Below are 17489 nucleotides of genomic sequence, written 5' to 3'. Positions count from 1 at the left end.
TATAATTTTCAAAATATTTATTACTTATAGGCTTTTCTTTATTTTAAGTTGTAATTGATTTCTTGGTATCAATGGTATCTTCTGTAAAATTATTAGTATTTCGGCGTTCATCATAGAATTTCAAATCGGTAGCCGGGCACTGGACTACTCTAGGGTGGGCCCGGCCCACCCGGCCTACCCGCTATTTACGCCAATGGAGGCCGTACAGACTATTTAAGAGCCGTGATAGCCCAGTAGACCAGTAGATATGACCTCTGCCTCCGATTCTGGAGGGTGTGGGTTCGAATCCGAACCGGGACATGCACCTCTTTTTCAGTTGTGTGCATTTTAAGAAATCACGAGTCTCAAACGGTGAAGGAAAACAACGTGAGGAAACCTGCATACCAGAGAATTTTCTTAATTCTCTGTGTGTGTGAAGTCTGCCAATCCGCATTGGGCCAGCGTGGTGGACTATTGGCCTAATCCCTCGCATTCTGAGAGCAGACTCGAGCTTAGCAGTGAGTCGAATATGGGTTGATAATGATGATGATGAGGATGACAGACTATTTTAGTATTTTAGTCGAGTACGAACAATTTTTGAATTTACCGCCCAAAAATCGTTCTCGACAAAAGTATTAAAGTTCGCACTACTTTAGTACTAGGCCTTAGTAGTAAACTAAAGTATTCGAGCCGTCCTAGACAGTTGAACAGGAAATTGTAACGATTAGATTATACGAATTACGACATTCGACAAAATAGTCATCAAAAGCAAATACAAAGTATATTTACATACGTGATACAAGACGTTATCAGTAGCAACTTGTTTGGCGCGATATGTGCTGCGTGGCACACACCGCCGATTTGGTTGCGCGGGAAATTGAGACATGCCGACGTCAAAAAGTTGTTCCGTCAGTGAAAAATATGAACGTTCAGAAACGGAAGATTGTAAGTTCAAGCTTGGTAAGTGAAAGAAATTGTTAATACTTTTTGAACGTTTCAAATTAAAAATAATATTTCAATTAGAATTAAATGAAATTTCGAGCATCAGAAAGTCAAAGAATTCAAAGTTCGGTACGTCTGGCAGGTCATCTCCTCCGGGATAAAAATCCGGGTGGGGGGTACGGGCCTCGAGGCTATGCCTCCTTGCCCGGGTAAGGCGCGGGGGATCTTGTTCCCCCGGTCATGTTCTTCCAGCCCCTTTCGGGGCTGAGACCTTTCGGCCTAAGGGTAGTAGACGATGTCAATCAAAGTGCCCCGCGCAGACTGCAATTACTCGCTATCCTGCGCTGGGGCGGTGTCAAGTCCGGTGGAGTGCCTAACGCGGACTGCGATGCTATCTGGCTGGGGCGGGGTCATGTCTGGTATGTGCGTCATCCATCTCGTGGCGACGAGATGATCTTCGTCGCCGTAAGGAGGAGGAGGAGCTCGCGAGGTAGGTGACGCCCGTTCGGCGGTCTCTCGCAGTGGGGTGCGATGCCATGGAGGTGTTGGTACGGTCCGTTATCTCCGCGCACGAACACACGGTGCGCTTGATTCCGGACGAATCGGGGTTCGGTACGTGAGGTATAGTGCCAAATAGTCCGGTGAGGGTGTCGCTGTTGTCGCGTTTTTGTATATAGAGTCCGCGCCACGAAAGAAGTACCGCGGCTTAAACCAAAACTAAAATAACTGACAGTGCCTTACACAAATGTTATGACCTCCATTACCAAATGACAATGAACACCATCGTTAAAAGAGCCGATGGACGTTGGGGTCCCAAAGTGCTGGAGTAGCGACCCCGCACTAAGCGCAGTGTTGGTCGACCCCCCACCAGGTGGACTGACGACATCAAGCGAGTCGGAGGGATTCGCTGGATGCAGGCGGCTCAGTATCATGATGTTTGGAAGTCCTACAAAAGGCTTATGTCCTGCAGTGGACGTTCATCGGCTGATATGATGATGATGAGCGCCATTAAGACGTTAGCGCCGCGTCTACAGGACTTGTTTTATGGCGCGGAGTATAGTATATTGTTTTGCAAAATGGCGACTGCTGCGTTGTTAGTCCCAGTTTTGGCCACCGGGTATAGTTTGCGACACTATACCTACGCGATTATACTCGTAGCATCTAAGTGTTGCTATGGTTACGCGTTACGCCCGAAGATCTGAGCATAGTTCAATTTATAAGACGCAAATACACGGCCTATAAATTGAACTTGACCGCGTACCATACCCTGAACCTTACCAACATACATATAAATTACTTGATTCTTCCTCTCCTTTCCTTCCTCTCTCATCGATCAAGAAAAGAACAGTGGTAACAAAATAAATCTGTGGAAGAAGTCGCTCGCATCGCATATTTACCTATTTACTTACCTGATAAAGACTACATTAAACATACCAGTTTTTACCACAAAACGCATATTATTTTGTTTATGACTCGCAAAAAAAAAGTTGTCTATGTTTATCTACAACGCAGCGCAATGACACTATGACGCATTTAGCTTATACATGGTTCTACAGTTATTCGTAGATGGTTCCACAAAGTTCTAATTCATGGGCGTCTCGTATGGAATGGAATTTTTTGGCATTGAAAATGGTCACACGAGTCGAGGTTACTTGAATGCTTCATTTAAAAGTTATCGTTGGATATTAATGTAGGTAGGTAGGTATGATTTGTTATATTTGATATCAAGTTGACATACCGGATTATCGATGTTGTACCTACTTGTGAAGTTTTTGTAGGTAGGAAAGTATTACTAACTTTAGGATAGGATAGGATAGTGTTGTTCACTACTGTATTGAAACTAATCTTAAATGATATTACAATAAAGTTAATAAAAGTAGCACTTTCAACGATATGCGTTGATATGAAGTACATGAGTTTCTTACGAGTATTGCGGTACGACAGGGCAGATACGTGTCGTATGGCTCGCGGTAAGGGTCGTACTGTATGCTCTAAATGATAGCTTGCCTAGTATAATTTAAGCCTACCTATCGTGTTTTTAGGGTTCCGTATCTCAAAAGGAAAAAACGAAACCCTTATAGGATCACTTGGTTGTCCGTTTGTCTGTCTGTCAAGACCCTCCTACTCAGAAACGCCTCGAAGTATCAAGCTGAAATTCATAAGAAATCCTCAAGTATACTACTCGTATAATATACCCCGTAGAGCTGTGAAAAAATCGAACATCTATGTTCTAAGTCAACGCTAACAAAGGATACAACCGTCTGGGCTGTAAAACTTCGACACTCGCAAGGAAATCAAAACCTACAAGGTAAGTACTTTCCGTGAACTTAGCCTTGAAATTTGGTACAAATCAACGTCTTATAGCACACTGCACAGATAAGGGAAATATTAGGAAAGTATACCTACATTTTGAGTTACAATATGATATCACACTGTTGGACTAGATAGCATTTTACAGCCCTTAAATATGTTGTAGATTTCATTTTCTTTACTATTTCCATCAAATCAATCAATCAATTCGCAAGTTGTCTAAAATGTTCTGTATCAACTACGTGATTTATTTTTCATTTTAGTTTTATTATTTACTTTTTAGTGTAGTGTAGTACTTGTAGTGATTTTTATTATTTTTAGGCATTGTTTATTTAGTTATATTTAATTTTTTTGTAGTTATATTGTTTTGTCATTTTTTTTTTTGCTTTTACTTATTTTATTACTTTTAATAACTGTTGTTTGCGCCCGTGATGTCACCCTTTTAAAGGCTTCCACTGAAAACCAGCGCTGCAGCTAGCTGCAGCTTTAAGCTGAGTGGGAGCCCTTTATTTGGTCAGTGCGCTTTTACTTTCACTTTTACTTTCACTTTTCTTCTTCGTTGTAAAATATAAAAGCTTAGTTTTAAGTTTACTGACCAAATAAAAATATTTTTCTTTCTTTCTTTCTGATTTGTATGAAAATATTAACAAGCGGACGCCCGCAACTTCGTCTGCGTGGAAGTCGATGTAAACTACCTACCTAACCAAAATTTTACTGATTGCATTTTTGGCATCAGTATCGATCACTAATCACCCCCTGATAGTTGGGTATTTTGGAAATATATTTCATGTACAGAATTGACCTCTCTACAGATTTATTATAAAGCTGAAGAGTTTGTTTGTTTGTTTGTTTGATTGAACGCGCTAATCTCAGCAACTACTAGTCCGATTTGAAAAATTATTTCAGTGTTAGATAGCCCATTTATCGAGGAAGGCTATAGGCTATATATATTATTCCCGTATGCCTACGGGAACGGGAACTACGCGGGTGAAACCGCGCGATGTCAGCTAGTAGATTAGAATACTGTATGATTTTTTAAAAGAGCAACTGTTGAGTTTCTTGCCAGTTCTTCTCAGCAGAGCCTGCCTTCCGAACCGGTGGTAGTTATATTCTTTACAAATAGTAGAAGTTAGTAGTAGTTTACAAATAGTCAACTGACTGACTGACGTTTCAAAAGTGCTTGTAAAGAGTCTACTTTAAATTTTTTGAATTTGAATTTTGAGATTTCTAAATTTGAATTGACTTGAATTGATTGAATGCAGTGCAAAAGACTAATAATATAATAAATAACTTATCAAGTACAAGTCTTATAATGGACGTTTAAATCGACCGGCAACACGATACATTGGATGAAAGATCGAAAATAATTTCTACAGATATTTATTCTTAGCCCCCTTATCTCACGAGAGGGCAAACGTTTACTCTACTCCATTGTGATAACAAATAATTGCGTTCAGTCAATTCGTACGAACAAACGCGTCTTTGTCGCCATCTTGTACGAACAAGGGCCAATTTTTAAATTTCGAATGTGATTAAAATATCGAACGTTCAGAAATTGTATTCGAATTTGAACTATAAAATAAATAGATAGAGTAAGTGTTTGCTATAATATGAATAATGTTAAAGGAGATAAATAGAAAGACTGTACACGAGCAATTGATGCAACAGGAGAAGTTATTTGAATCGAGGAATAAACAGAAGAATAACACAAATATGCCGATAACTAAGAACGGAAAGCGTTCGCAGGTGAGTTTCTAAGTTTATTATATTTCTATAAATCTATTGCTGAAAACGCCAATCGTCTGTAATTTCTGCAGAGCGGCTTCACTGATATTGATAGAAATTTTTGTGGAGACGTGTTGAGTTCCTGGAATACGTGGAATTCCTGGAATACCTGGAAGTCCTGGAAAAGTGTTAACATTCATAATTGTATTATTAGGTACTAGTGGACGCCCGCGACCATGTCCGCGAGGAATTAGGTTTTAACAAATCACATTTTTTTCCGGGATGAAAAGTAGCCTATGAGTTAATCCAGAGTAAAATCTATTGTGTTCCGTAAATTGTCGAACAACGTTCTTACTGTAGTAATTTTCTTAGTGATTTTGTACATTAATATTTTGTAGAGTAATTGATCATAAATTGTTTAGTGTGGGTATAAGAAAGAAAGAAAAATATTTTATTTGGTATGGAAAACATGTCGTGCAGGGGATGATGAGTGTTAATGTATTCTAAAATGGTCCTTTAAACCTATACCCACAAGTCACAAGTTCTGGGAGATGTTTCCTCTACTACAAAATGATGGTAAAATCCCTGTTACAGCTACCGTGATATAGACATAGGTAAGTTTTTGTCGAGCCGGTACGGTTGCAATCGAGTTTTAGAAATTACTTTTTTGATATTTAATTTTAAATTAAATTAAATTTAAAACATCAAAAGTTGGCGACATGATAATTACTAGTCGATATGGATATTGAATAAAAAATGACCCAAATGTCTAAAAGTAGGCAATCAGAAAGTTGGCAAAGTACGCGTAGTTATTTAATCTAAGCCTGCTTACGTTAGATGTGAATTTGTACTAAAAATGAGTCTCAAAACGGTATCTTCGTCTTGAAAGATAATATACTTACCTAGCTCTTTATAAGTAGATAAATAACTACTCTTAATCAAGGTAATAGGTTCAAAGATTTGTGAACTATTGAACCGGACGTGTATTGTAAAGTATAAGTATACTCGTTACATGCAGTATTTAATATAATCAATAAATCAAGGATTAGGTTACAACAAGAAGAAATTTGCGTGACTCTTATCAAGGCACATGATAACGCTCATCTGATAAAATGAAAATAAACCGATTAGCGCCCCATCGTATCGATAGTTATTCTAAATATACGAACGGAAATAGACATATTTACATGAATAATACATGTTATTTGTACAAAATACCGTAAAGAACAAACTATTACCATGGTTTTAATGTTCAGAGGTTAGGGGCGAAAACAAATTGAGTTTCTAAACGACAATTCTAAATTTAAAATCAGTAAGAACAGATAATGTTCAAAACTTTATATTTTTCTTTATAACTAGTTTTACGACTCTGGGTTCTAGCCCTTTTGAGATCTCTATTTGTGATAATTTAAATATTAAACTCATAATTTGTTTAATTACTGATATTTAGTGTAAATTAGTGTTGTGTTTGTGTATCGGATATGGCCGCCGAGGAGGCATGGCACGCTCAGACAAATGGTCGGTTAACTGTAAGTAATTCGGTAATTTAGTTAAGTGTTCCGCCTGACAGCCTTCCTAAATAGTAAAACCTTTAATCTTGTTACATTTACTTTTGTACGGAAGTCAGTACTAATAGTATTTAATACAAGCGGACGTTACGTGTTTAGATTAGCACGGTGTCAGTATCCCCATGTTCTTAATAAGTACTATTTATCGTGAATCGCGGCAAACTTTCAAGAATGAAACAAACTGTCATCGTCCCCATGCTATCTGAAAGACACTATATTTATTAATCTTAACCTTTCTGTCTATTAATAACCATTAGACCTAAGCATCTAAAGATATTAATATCAAAATGGAATCAAGGAAATTATTTTAAGATAGTATATTATAACTTTAGGTATATATGTTTTTTTTCGAAAAGACACTATTAAAAATGTTAATAGATATAACACGTTTTTTTTATATTGGATTAATCAATTTCGCAGCACGTGCCGTTGATTTTTTAACAAATTACCTATTTTTAATTAAGTATCTATTTTGAATATTAATCGTTAGAATACATTGCCAAACAATCTTACTATGTCTTGACACAGAATTTGACGTCCCTAGTTCATACAACCACCAATTTTACCAATACAGTTTTTTATTTATTTACTTTGCAAAGTCAAATCCGTCAGTCAGTAGAGAATTTACAACCTTGCGAATTGCGCAATGGATTTATACCTATAGGTAGTATATTAAAGATAGATATATTTTTTGTAGGTCAGTTATTAAAGATACAATTTCGTAATTAAGATATAATTTCGTAGGTCAGGTTTAAGACTTCTCGCCTGATTTAGCTGGAATGGAGAAATATAAAAGGTTCTACCAGGGATCCAGATCCTCTAGTTTTAAAAAACTACTTAGGTACTATTATCGGGTCTAACAATTCCCATCAAGAATTACCCTTACCATCATCATCATTTCTTACCATCAGGTGAGATTGTAATCAAGGGCTAACATGTAAAGAATAAAAACAAAAGTCATTCTCCCCGCCTAGCCAAACCTGGCAAGCTGCCACCAGAACAATCCTGGATACCCCTTCTAAGTAATATAGAAATAAGCCGTATTATAATACATATTTTCTCAAATTTCCTCACTCTCATAATCACATGGGACGGCAGACCGACACGACCGGTGAGAGAGGCGCAGGACCGACGGCTTTACGTGCTCTGCGAGGCACGGGGGTTTACTAACACCGGGTGATTACTGATCCGGGTTTCGAACTCCGGGCCTAATTGTTCGTAGGCGAACCAGCTTACCACGGGACAAATAAGGAAGTTATCTACTAATTATCTATACAATTATACATTTTACGTATGTGCTTTTTATACATACTGATATTAAGAATATTTAATGCCTCACGAATGATATAAAATATCTGCTGCTTGCTTTAGCTTGTCTGTTGATTCCATAATAATTAGTAATTGATACTTCCTCGTACTTATACCTACGTCTATAGATACCTAACTAATGATAGGTAAGCTATAATGGTCTTTAATGATGTACCTACCAGTGGCGAAACATTTATGCAAGTTGATTTCCATTGGGTTACAAATCCCAAAACCCTTTAAATATCCATGCATATTCATTGTTGTACTGCATCTAGATATATGAGAAATCGGAGTTTGACGCTAAATAAAATTTGACGGCCTCCTTGGCGCAGTGGTATGCGGAGTGGATGTACGAGATGGAGGTCCTGGGTTTGATCCCCGGTTGGGCCGATTGAGGTTTTCTTAATTGGTCCAGGTCTTGCTGGTGGGAGGCTTCGGCAGTGGCTATTTACCACCCTACCGACAAAGACGTACCGCCAAGCGATTTAGCGTTATGGTACAATGTTGTGTAGAAAGCGAAAAGGGTGTGGATTTTCACCCTCCTCCTAACAAGTTAGCCTGTTTCCATCTTGTAAAGAATAAAAAAAAAATCCATCCTTCGCCACTAGTATCTACCTATAGCTATTGCGGAGAGAAAAGTCCAACTGCTACTAGTTGCACATTAATGAAGACCAATAGGTATCATTGCTTGGGACAATACTCAAACATTATGGTACCTAAAGGACTTGTTTTGAACTAGCAACCCACGCTTGTACATATGTTTTCTATGCCCACGGTCTGATAAGCCCACATGTCTGTAGCGCTCATGATTGTGTGTTGGTCAAGATGCAATCATCATGCAAATCGCGACCAACACACGATCAGTTTTATCGGATGTCAAGCCGTTATCGTTGCAGGTATGTGGGTTTATTGGATGGTGTGATGTTCAGTCGTATCGCACAAAACGTTTCGCATGGACGTTTCTAATAAGAACAGCGAAGATGTGGAATGCCATTCCGGCTTCTGTGTTTCCTAACACTTATGATTTGTGCACCTTCAAGACAAGAGTGAATAGGCATTTTCTAGGCAAGCGCGCTCCAAGCTAGACCTCATCATTCTTTCCACCAGGCATGATTGTAGTCAAGCGTAATTTTTTTTAAGAATTAAAAAAATTGTGGGTGGTCAGCGTAGGGACTTATTGTGTCGCCACAGCCAACATGTTTCTTGCAATGCTTGCAGTCTCTCAGGCATGGTCTCCGTGATTTTTTTTAAGAATATTTGCGATATCTTCTAAATATGATCAATATTCCCATTCCCCTCTAACTAGCCAGGAATGACTGTTTTAGGAGTGGGTACGACAATAGACCGACAGGCCGGGATCGAACCGCCACCCCTCGGTGATGAGTTCCACCGCACATACCGTTGAGGCTCCTCCATTTTCGCGGGTCTTCCCACTACTTATTGAGTGTCATCAACATACTGGTACATTGGTATATTTCGGACCCTTACTCAAAGTACTATATGAAATTAATTAATTAAGATTTTTAAAAATTATTTTTTTGTGTATTTATTTTAAAAAAAAATCAAGATTTAATATTTTTAATTTTAGAAAATAGTTTTTGGTCTGTTTGTTTATAAAGTAAACGACATCAAGGTTATTTTTATACTAGGAAACTAATTATTTCCGATAGAGTAAAAATTCTTAACTCACGTTTAAGAATTCTTACTCTTTTGGAAACAATTAGTTGTTAGTTGTTAGCAGTTGAAGTTGTTTGAATTATAACAATTATAATTCGAGATCGAACACAAAAATGTTCATCTAAAAAATGTAAAATATCCAAGAAAAATATTAGAATAAGTAAGTATTAAGTGTTCCACTTTAGACCACGCTATAAAAATTACGATAAAAGACCTATTTTATGGACATCTCTTTTCGAAAATGTCTTAAAACGGAATTTTGAAGAAAAAGTATGCATAGTTTAAAGTTTTATGGCACGTACGGATTGTTTCGTATGGAAAATTTATGTATTTCGCAAACAAAAAAATTATGTCCTTTGATTAAAGATTTATTTATGAGTAGGCTTTTTGATAGCTATATTTTTTACATTAGAGATCCGGTTTTTGTAGCTTGTAAATTTTTTATTTAACTGACTAACTGACCAGATTTTATTACAAAATATTGCGCAATGATACTTAGTGTGATTTAAATCATTGTTATAATACTTTATTACGTTCACAGCGGTGAAAAAATTTAATTAGGTTAGGCTCCCATTTGACTTGCAATGGGGATGATGACTAGGTTTGAATATATTGATTTTTATGATACATTCGGGTAAATAGGGTCAATGTTAACTAATTTATACATAAAAAGCAAAGATTGTCTGGATATATTCAAAATAAATGAGATTATAAAATTTCAAAGTCTATTAAAAATATTTTATCGTAATTAGATGAAAATTCATACAGTTTTAGCTTCCTTGCATTAAATGTGTCATTTTTTTATACATGAACTATAAGTATAAACGCACAAAGATATTAGTAATTTTGTCTGAACGCGCATACAAATGTAACGATCATTACATTGCCTATGACGTCATTAGTTCGAGCCATTTTGTATGGGGCGTTTTTCAGGGACCCGCGGCAGCGCCGCAAATCTGACTCTTTAAATCCCTGTAGCTCCGAAAGTAATGATCGCAGATACCCTGTTCCTTTACAAAATTGCTTTACTATTAGTAAACTCGTAATTTATATACAATTTTAAAAACTGAGCCTCTTGCAATAGGGATGATCCCTTTTGCAAGAGGCTCATGTCCAGCAGTGGACGTTCATCGGCTGATAATAATAATGTCAAAAGTTAAAGTCAAAACTCATTTATTTCAAGTAGGCTTAGTTTATAAGCTCTTTCGAAACGTCAGGTAATAAACTTATTTCGTGGTTGTTCATTATGAATGTTATTTAAACGGGTACATACCACGATAAAACGAGGAGATTTTTATTGTCGATATTTCGACCCAGTTGCATGGATCGTGGTCACGACGGGACTGAAGTTGCGAGATGAGAAGTAAAGTCAGCTGTTAGGGGCAGAATCGATCTACCCTCTTTCTTGTTCTTTTTCTTTTTTCAACAACCTCGCGTTTTCAGGTAATAATATTAAACTTAAGATAATGGAGATAATAATCATTCGAAAACTTAAAATTAAAGTTACGAGGGTTCCAAACGCGCCTTGGTCCGAGAAGATTGAGAGAATTATGAATGAATGAAGCCGGGAAATATTCCTAAGCAGAATACTATGCCCACGAGGTAAAGTCATTGTATGGATTTGTTAATATCCAATCTGTATGGAACGGTCGATATCAAAACTTGAAGTAGTATGCTATGGCTTCTCTTCCGTTGGCGGATTCCCTACAAGTGCCAGCGAGTCGTACTATACGCCAGCGTTCAGTTGCGTGGGGTCAACAGGCGATGAGGAAGACTTGTGTTGAAATTCTCCCGTATCGGATTACCGCTGACGGGATTTGCCTACGCATTTGGGGAGTTTTTTTACTTGTTATAAGCCTATTGGTTTTCAAATCTCAAGAGCCAGTCACACAAAAACTCCTGAGTTCAAGCGAAAAGCTTAGATTAATCTACAACTTAAACTAAACTTAGGCTGGTGGGAGGCTTCGGCCGTGGCTAGTTACCACCCCACCGGCAAAGACGTAAAGCCAAGCGATTTAGCGTTCCGGATGCCGTATAGAAACCGAAAGGGGTGTGGATTTTCATCCTCCTCCTAACAAGTTAGCCTACTTCCATCTTAGACTGCATCATCACTTACCATCAGGTGAGCTTGTAGTCAAGGGCTAACTTGTAAAGAATAAAAAAAAAAAAAAACAACAGTTGACATATTGGATAGCCGGTTTCGTATCGTATTTGGGGTTTTTTTTACTTGTCATAGTATAGTCACTCAATATTTAGACGGATTCATGGAAAAGCTTAAATAAGTTTATGCGCCTTATATTTTATATTGTGAATCTGATGATATTGTAATTAAGATATTTAATTCTAAAATCCAATAGACATAACAGATTTCATTCATCTTGTTTTCTAATATTTGTAGAAAGTAATCTAAGAAAACCGCAAAGAAAATTGGAAAATTTTAGAAATGTTTATTCAGACTAGCGGACGCCCGCGACGTCGTACGCGTGAAATTTAGTTTTCCACAAATCCCCCGGGAACCATGAATTTTTCGGGATAAAAAGTAGCCTATGTGTTAATCCATGCTATAATATATCTCAATACCAAATTTCAGCTAATTAGGATAAGTAGTCAAGGCGTGAAAGAGTAACAAACATTCATATCATCAAAATCATCAGTTTTTGCAAATCTCGGGAAACCATGGATTTTTTCGGGATAAAAAGTAGCCTATGTGTTAATCCAGAGTAAAATCTATTACCATTCCAAATTTCTGTCAAATCGCTTCAGTAGTAGCGGCGTTAAAGAGTAACATACATCCAAATAAACATCCAAACATCCATACAAACTTTCGCATTTATAATATTAGTAAGATTAGTAAGATTATTGATAGCACCTATTTATTACTAAATCAGAATGGCTGATCGCATCTGAATGCACAGACAGCATTTTTCCATAGAACATACATGTGTCATACTCCAGGCTTTACAAGAATATTTGACAAGAATAGATAAAATAAGAAATGAGTATGTAAGAGGAAGTCTGAAGGTGGCGCCAGTGACAGAAAAATTGAGGAGTAGAAGGTTAGCTTGGTATGGACATGTAATGCGTAGAGAGGAAAGTCATATTACTAGAAAAATGTTGAATATGCAAGTGGAGGGACATAAGAGGAGAGGAAGGCCAAAGAAGAGATGGTTGGATTGTGTGAAAGAGGACATGTGAGTAAAAGGTGTGGATGATGAGTTGACGAGTAATAGAGACGAATGGAAAAGATTGACATATTTTTCCGACCCCACTTAAATGGGATAAGGGTAAGAAGATGATGATGACTCCAGGCTTTACAGCCGTTTGGCGAATTTCCACATAAATATTATGAGATGTTTCAGTTGTGGAGTCACTTTATTTTTTGGTTCCCATTACTTTCACGCAGTCGTGTTTTTCATTTTTGAGTCTCAGACTGCTCGAGGTTAGGTTAGGCCTCCGTGGCGCATTGCTATGCGCGGTGGAATTACAAGACGGAGGTCCTGGGTTCGATCCCTGGGCCGATTGAGATTTTCTTAATTGGTCCAGGTCTGGCTGGAGGCTTTGGCCGTGGCTAGTTACCACCCTACCGGCAAAGACATACTGCCAAGCGATTTAGCGTTCCGGTACGATACCCGGCTCGCTATTAGCCCGCTTCCATCTTAGATTGCATCATCACTTATCTGGTGAGATTGTAGTCAAGGGCTAATTTGTAAAGAATAAAAAAAAAATAAGTTCCCGGACCCACAAAAGAGGTCTGGGTTCGATCCCCGTGCGTCTCTATTGTATTGTCGTAGATCTACTCATACCCACTCTTAACAAAGTTGTTCCGACTAGTTGGAGGGGAATTGGAATATTGGTTATATTTAAAAGATAATTTAATAATTTAATTAATTAAACAATAAACATTTGTATACCTATTAATGGTGAAACATTATTACCTAATACATAAAAACATCTTTGTATAAATAAATGTAATGCTTCTTGCAAATAAATGATTCTTATTCTTATCGGATTCTTTAAAAAAATGGTTTCGTTGCAAAGTTTGAGAGTAGCGTTATAAGATTTTGTTTAGTTAAATAGGCTTATTGTAGGTTTAAAATTCTTCGGAAGAAGTATCCAGCTCGTTTCCTTTTCCAGCTCGATTAGTAATTTCATCATTATCAACCCATATTCGGCTCACTGCTGAGCTCGAGTCTCCTCTCAGAATGAGAGGGGTTAGGCCAATGGTCCACCACGCTGGCCCAATGAGGATTGGCAGACTTCACACACCCAGAGAATTAAGAAAATTCACTGGTATGCAGGTTTCCTCACGATGTTTTCCTTCACCGCTTGAGACACGTTATATTTAATTTCTTAAAATGCACACAACTGAAAAGTTGGAGGTTGAGGAGGCATGCCCCGGTCCGGATTCGAACCCACACCCTCAGGAATAGAAGGCAGAGGTCATATCCACTGGGCTATCATGGCTCTTAGTAATTTACTATTTCCTAATAATTATCAAATTTATAATAAAACGACTAAGTTATTTGTTAGGCAATTAAGAAACTTGAATAAGCCTGCGGTTTTCATTTTTTTTCTCGAAAAAATACCATATTGAGTAATAATACCATACCTATATAATAATATATAATATAAACTTATAATAAATCTGTAGAGAGGTCAATTTTGTACCTGCATGAAATAGATTTCTAAAATAACTATAAGGGGGTGATTAGTGATCGATACTGATGCCAAAACGCAATCAGTAAAATTTTTGTCTGTCTGTCTGTATGTTCGTTATAGAAACAAAAACTACTCTACGGATTTTAACGAAACATGATACAATTATTCTTCGTGCCTCTGGGCAGGTTATAGTATACTTTTCATCACGCTACAATAGGAACAGAGCAGTGAAGAGAAATGTTGGGAAAACGGGAGAAGTTACTCCATTTTTACAGCGATACTACTGTAATTTAATTAAAGAGGTCTAAGGCGGACGAAGTCGCGGGCGTCCGCTAGTTATTAATAAAGTATCATCATCATCACTATCAACCCATATTCGGCTCACTGCTGAGAATGAGAGAGGTTATTCCAATAGTCCACCACGCTGGCACAATGTGGATTGGCAGACTTCACACACGCAGAACATTAAGAAAATTCTCTGGTATGCAGGTTTCCTCACGATGTTTTTCCTTCACCGTTTGAGACACGTGATATTTATTTTTTTAAAATGCACATAACTGGAAAGTTGGAGGTGCATGCCCCGGACCGGATTCGAACCCACACCCTTCGGAATCAGAGGCAGAGGTCATATCCACTCGGCTATCATGGCTCTCTATATAATAAAGTATAAATGATATTTAAATTAGGTACTATAAGTAATTTCTATAAATAGCTAATAATATGTTATGCAATAGATACGTTTGTTGCAATTAATATTCAATTTGTATTAGGTATTACCTAAGTATTTAAACGTTTGTTATTGAAAATTGTATATAGTTCCTGTGTAGGTACGTGTTTACACAAACAAAACAAAACCTGTATAATATGAAATATAATAAATGATTGTGTAATTTTGACGACTTGAATTAATTTTTGTTAACGTAAGAAACCGGAGGTTTACTACCTTTTGAAAAATCATCATGATAGCTGACCATCTTATTTAAAAGCGTAAGTAATGTTACCTCAGTAAATTGTACGTATAGAGTGAAATGATCGTTGATTTCCAAAATCTCTATACGAAACCAATATGCGATAAGCTTAATGACTCTCAGGGTACGAAATGTCAAAACACTATGGAATCGCTACGAATTTAAGACCTTGTCGTAAGGCCAGGTCAGATTTAAAAAGTACTAAATTTAGTATTTGCAGAATATTATTCTTTCAGAAAAAAAATCGTCGTATCCGAAGCATGTGTTAAAAAAAAACAGTGACGTAAAAAGAAAAGTTAACTAAGTCCGTTAACTTAGGTCAATATCCAATTAAACGTAATGTATTAATTACATTAGGTTAAAATGGCAGGTTTAATATATCACTACCCACCGCCACCCTTATCGGATTGGCGCGAACGAAGGACCTTGTCCAAAGTGTATCCGCGGGTTACGTAGATGAGCCCGAGGCCGCGCTCGCGCCGCGTGGGGCGGGCGGCAGTCCGTGCGGCAGTCCGTGCGGCGCGCTCGACGCACCACCATGCGGGACGACGAGCCCCCGCTGCTGCCCGCCTCCCCCGCGCCCGGCCCCGCCACCCCCGGCCGCCGCCCTTCCCGCTTCAAGCGCGCGCTCTACTCGCTCCGCTCGTCGTTCCGCTCCAGCTCGCCCTTCCACTTCGCGTCGCTTAAGCGCAGCGGGTCGGCCAAGTCCTCAGTGTCCGATAGCGAGATCGTGCGAGGCGAACGCACTATGCGTAGGAAAAACAAAAAACAACGCGCAGACTCGGCGAACGCCGCCTCGCGGAGCACCGACAGCTCGCCGACGACGAGCAAGAAGAAAACCGGCTTGCTCAAACGGATGAGCACCATCGGGAAACGACGCGTCGACAGCTCGACCCCTTCCTCCACAGACGTGGACCCCATGGACCCCGAGATGGATGCGGATCGCGACAGCGATCTCGAATCCGATTCGAAACTCGACGAAACGCCGATACTCGAAATGAGTTTGGAACCTGAAAAGCAGGAGGTGGCTTCTGCGGATTATGTAGAACAAAATCCTACCACCTCGTTACCGGAATCCCCGGTGCCTGAATCCACGGTGCCGGAATTGTCAGTACCGGAGTCATCAGTTCCGGAATCATTGGTCCCAGAATCACCGGTCCCAGAAACAACGGTGCCAGAATCGTCGGTGCCGGAGTCATCTATACCGGAATCCGCGTCACCGGAGCCGCCGTTCATAGCCATAGCGGTCGACCATCCTGTAGCGATGCGATGTTTCACAAAAGAGGCGTGGAAGAGGCGCAGTAAAACAGAAATCCAGAAACCGATCGAGGAGTCCGGTCCGGGGAACGCGACGAAACGTCGCATCGCATTCGTCGCGCAGACGTCGGGCGCGATGTCGGAGGACCGCGACGATGACGACGACGACGACGACGAGGACGTGGAAGAGGACGGGGGTGAGGTGGGGTCGCTGGAGGAGGCGGTGGCGCTCGCCCGGCAGCGGCTCGCTCAGGCGCACTCCGCGCCGCCGCAGTCGAGCGAGAACAACGAGCCGGAAGAGGAGGGGTGCGCAGACATGCCGGCCTACGGAGACCTGCTCGAGCCCGAGCACAAGGCTGACACCGACGACGAGCCGGTGAGTGTGCGTTGCGCGGTCATCGCTCAGTGCGCGCAGGCTGTCCGTGCGATGCGCGCGCGCCATGACCTTCGAGGAGAGCGCAGCTGACGAGTGCTACCTCACCGTGTGCGAGTGCTGCGGCTTCAGCGCGGAGACGTCGCTGCTGTATCCTGTACGTTTCGTTCCACGATAGTTTACGAGGAAGGACGCTCCGCTATGCCCGTCGTGAGTACACGCCAAGCTTGCCCGCCCGTGTGCTTTGCATTGCAACAATGAAACGGCTCTTGTTTAAACAAGTGTTCTTCACACATTGGTCTCGCGTATTACCTGTATTATGCAGGCCGGTCTTCATAAATATTCCAAGTAATTCGATATTATCATAGTGTGATAAATACCTGCTTCATTAACTCGGATTTTCTGAAATGTTGTTTTGCATATTTGCATTGCAATCATTCGCGATTGCTGTTCAATGAACCATTTTAAATATAACTTTCCGCGATTATTGAAAAGCGTTATGAAAGAATAGGAAGGTATTTGGAATAGTTAACGGTATTGTGAATTTTAAATCTTTTAGTTTTGTAAACTGTATTTAGTTTTGTACTCTATTGAATATTAAATAGCTATTTCGAACTCGGGCAGGTGATAAAAATGTAGGTTAAAGAAATTCTAAATTCTTATCATAAAATTTTAGTGCTTATAAATGTCTGAGGCTCCATAAACATGCATTTTTTATTTTAA

The 17489-nt window shown here is 39.3% G+C and overlaps 1 protein-coding gene across 1 annotated transcript; it reads left to right on the top strand.

The window, feature by feature from the left end:
- Positions 1-15674: 15674 nt before the first annotated feature.
- Positions 15675-16859, top strand: LOC128198102 (nucleolin-like). The gene has a single exon (XM_052881645.1). It carries the CDS (start codon positions 15675-15677, stop codon positions 16857-16859), a length of 1185 nt encoding a protein of 394 aa, XP_052737605.1.
- The last annotated feature ends 630 nt before the right edge of the window (positions 16860-17489 follow it).

This window comes from Bicyclus anynana, chromosome 1, assembly GCF_947172395.1.
Source record: "Bicyclus anynana chromosome 1, ilBicAnyn1.1, whole genome shotgun sequence".
NCBI classification, from domain to species: Eukaryota; Metazoa; Arthropoda; class Insecta; order Lepidoptera; family Nymphalidae; genus Bicyclus; species Bicyclus anynana.
The sequence above is the reverse complement of the archived record's forward strand: the minus strand, read 5'-3'. Positions and strand labels throughout refer to the sequence as shown.

What these genes read in the sequence shown, in the direction of transcription:
- LOC128198102 (XM_052881645.1), top strand. Translation starts at nt 15,675, where the DNA reads ATGCGGGACGACGAGCCCCCGCTGCTGCCCGCCTCCCCCGCGCCCGGC.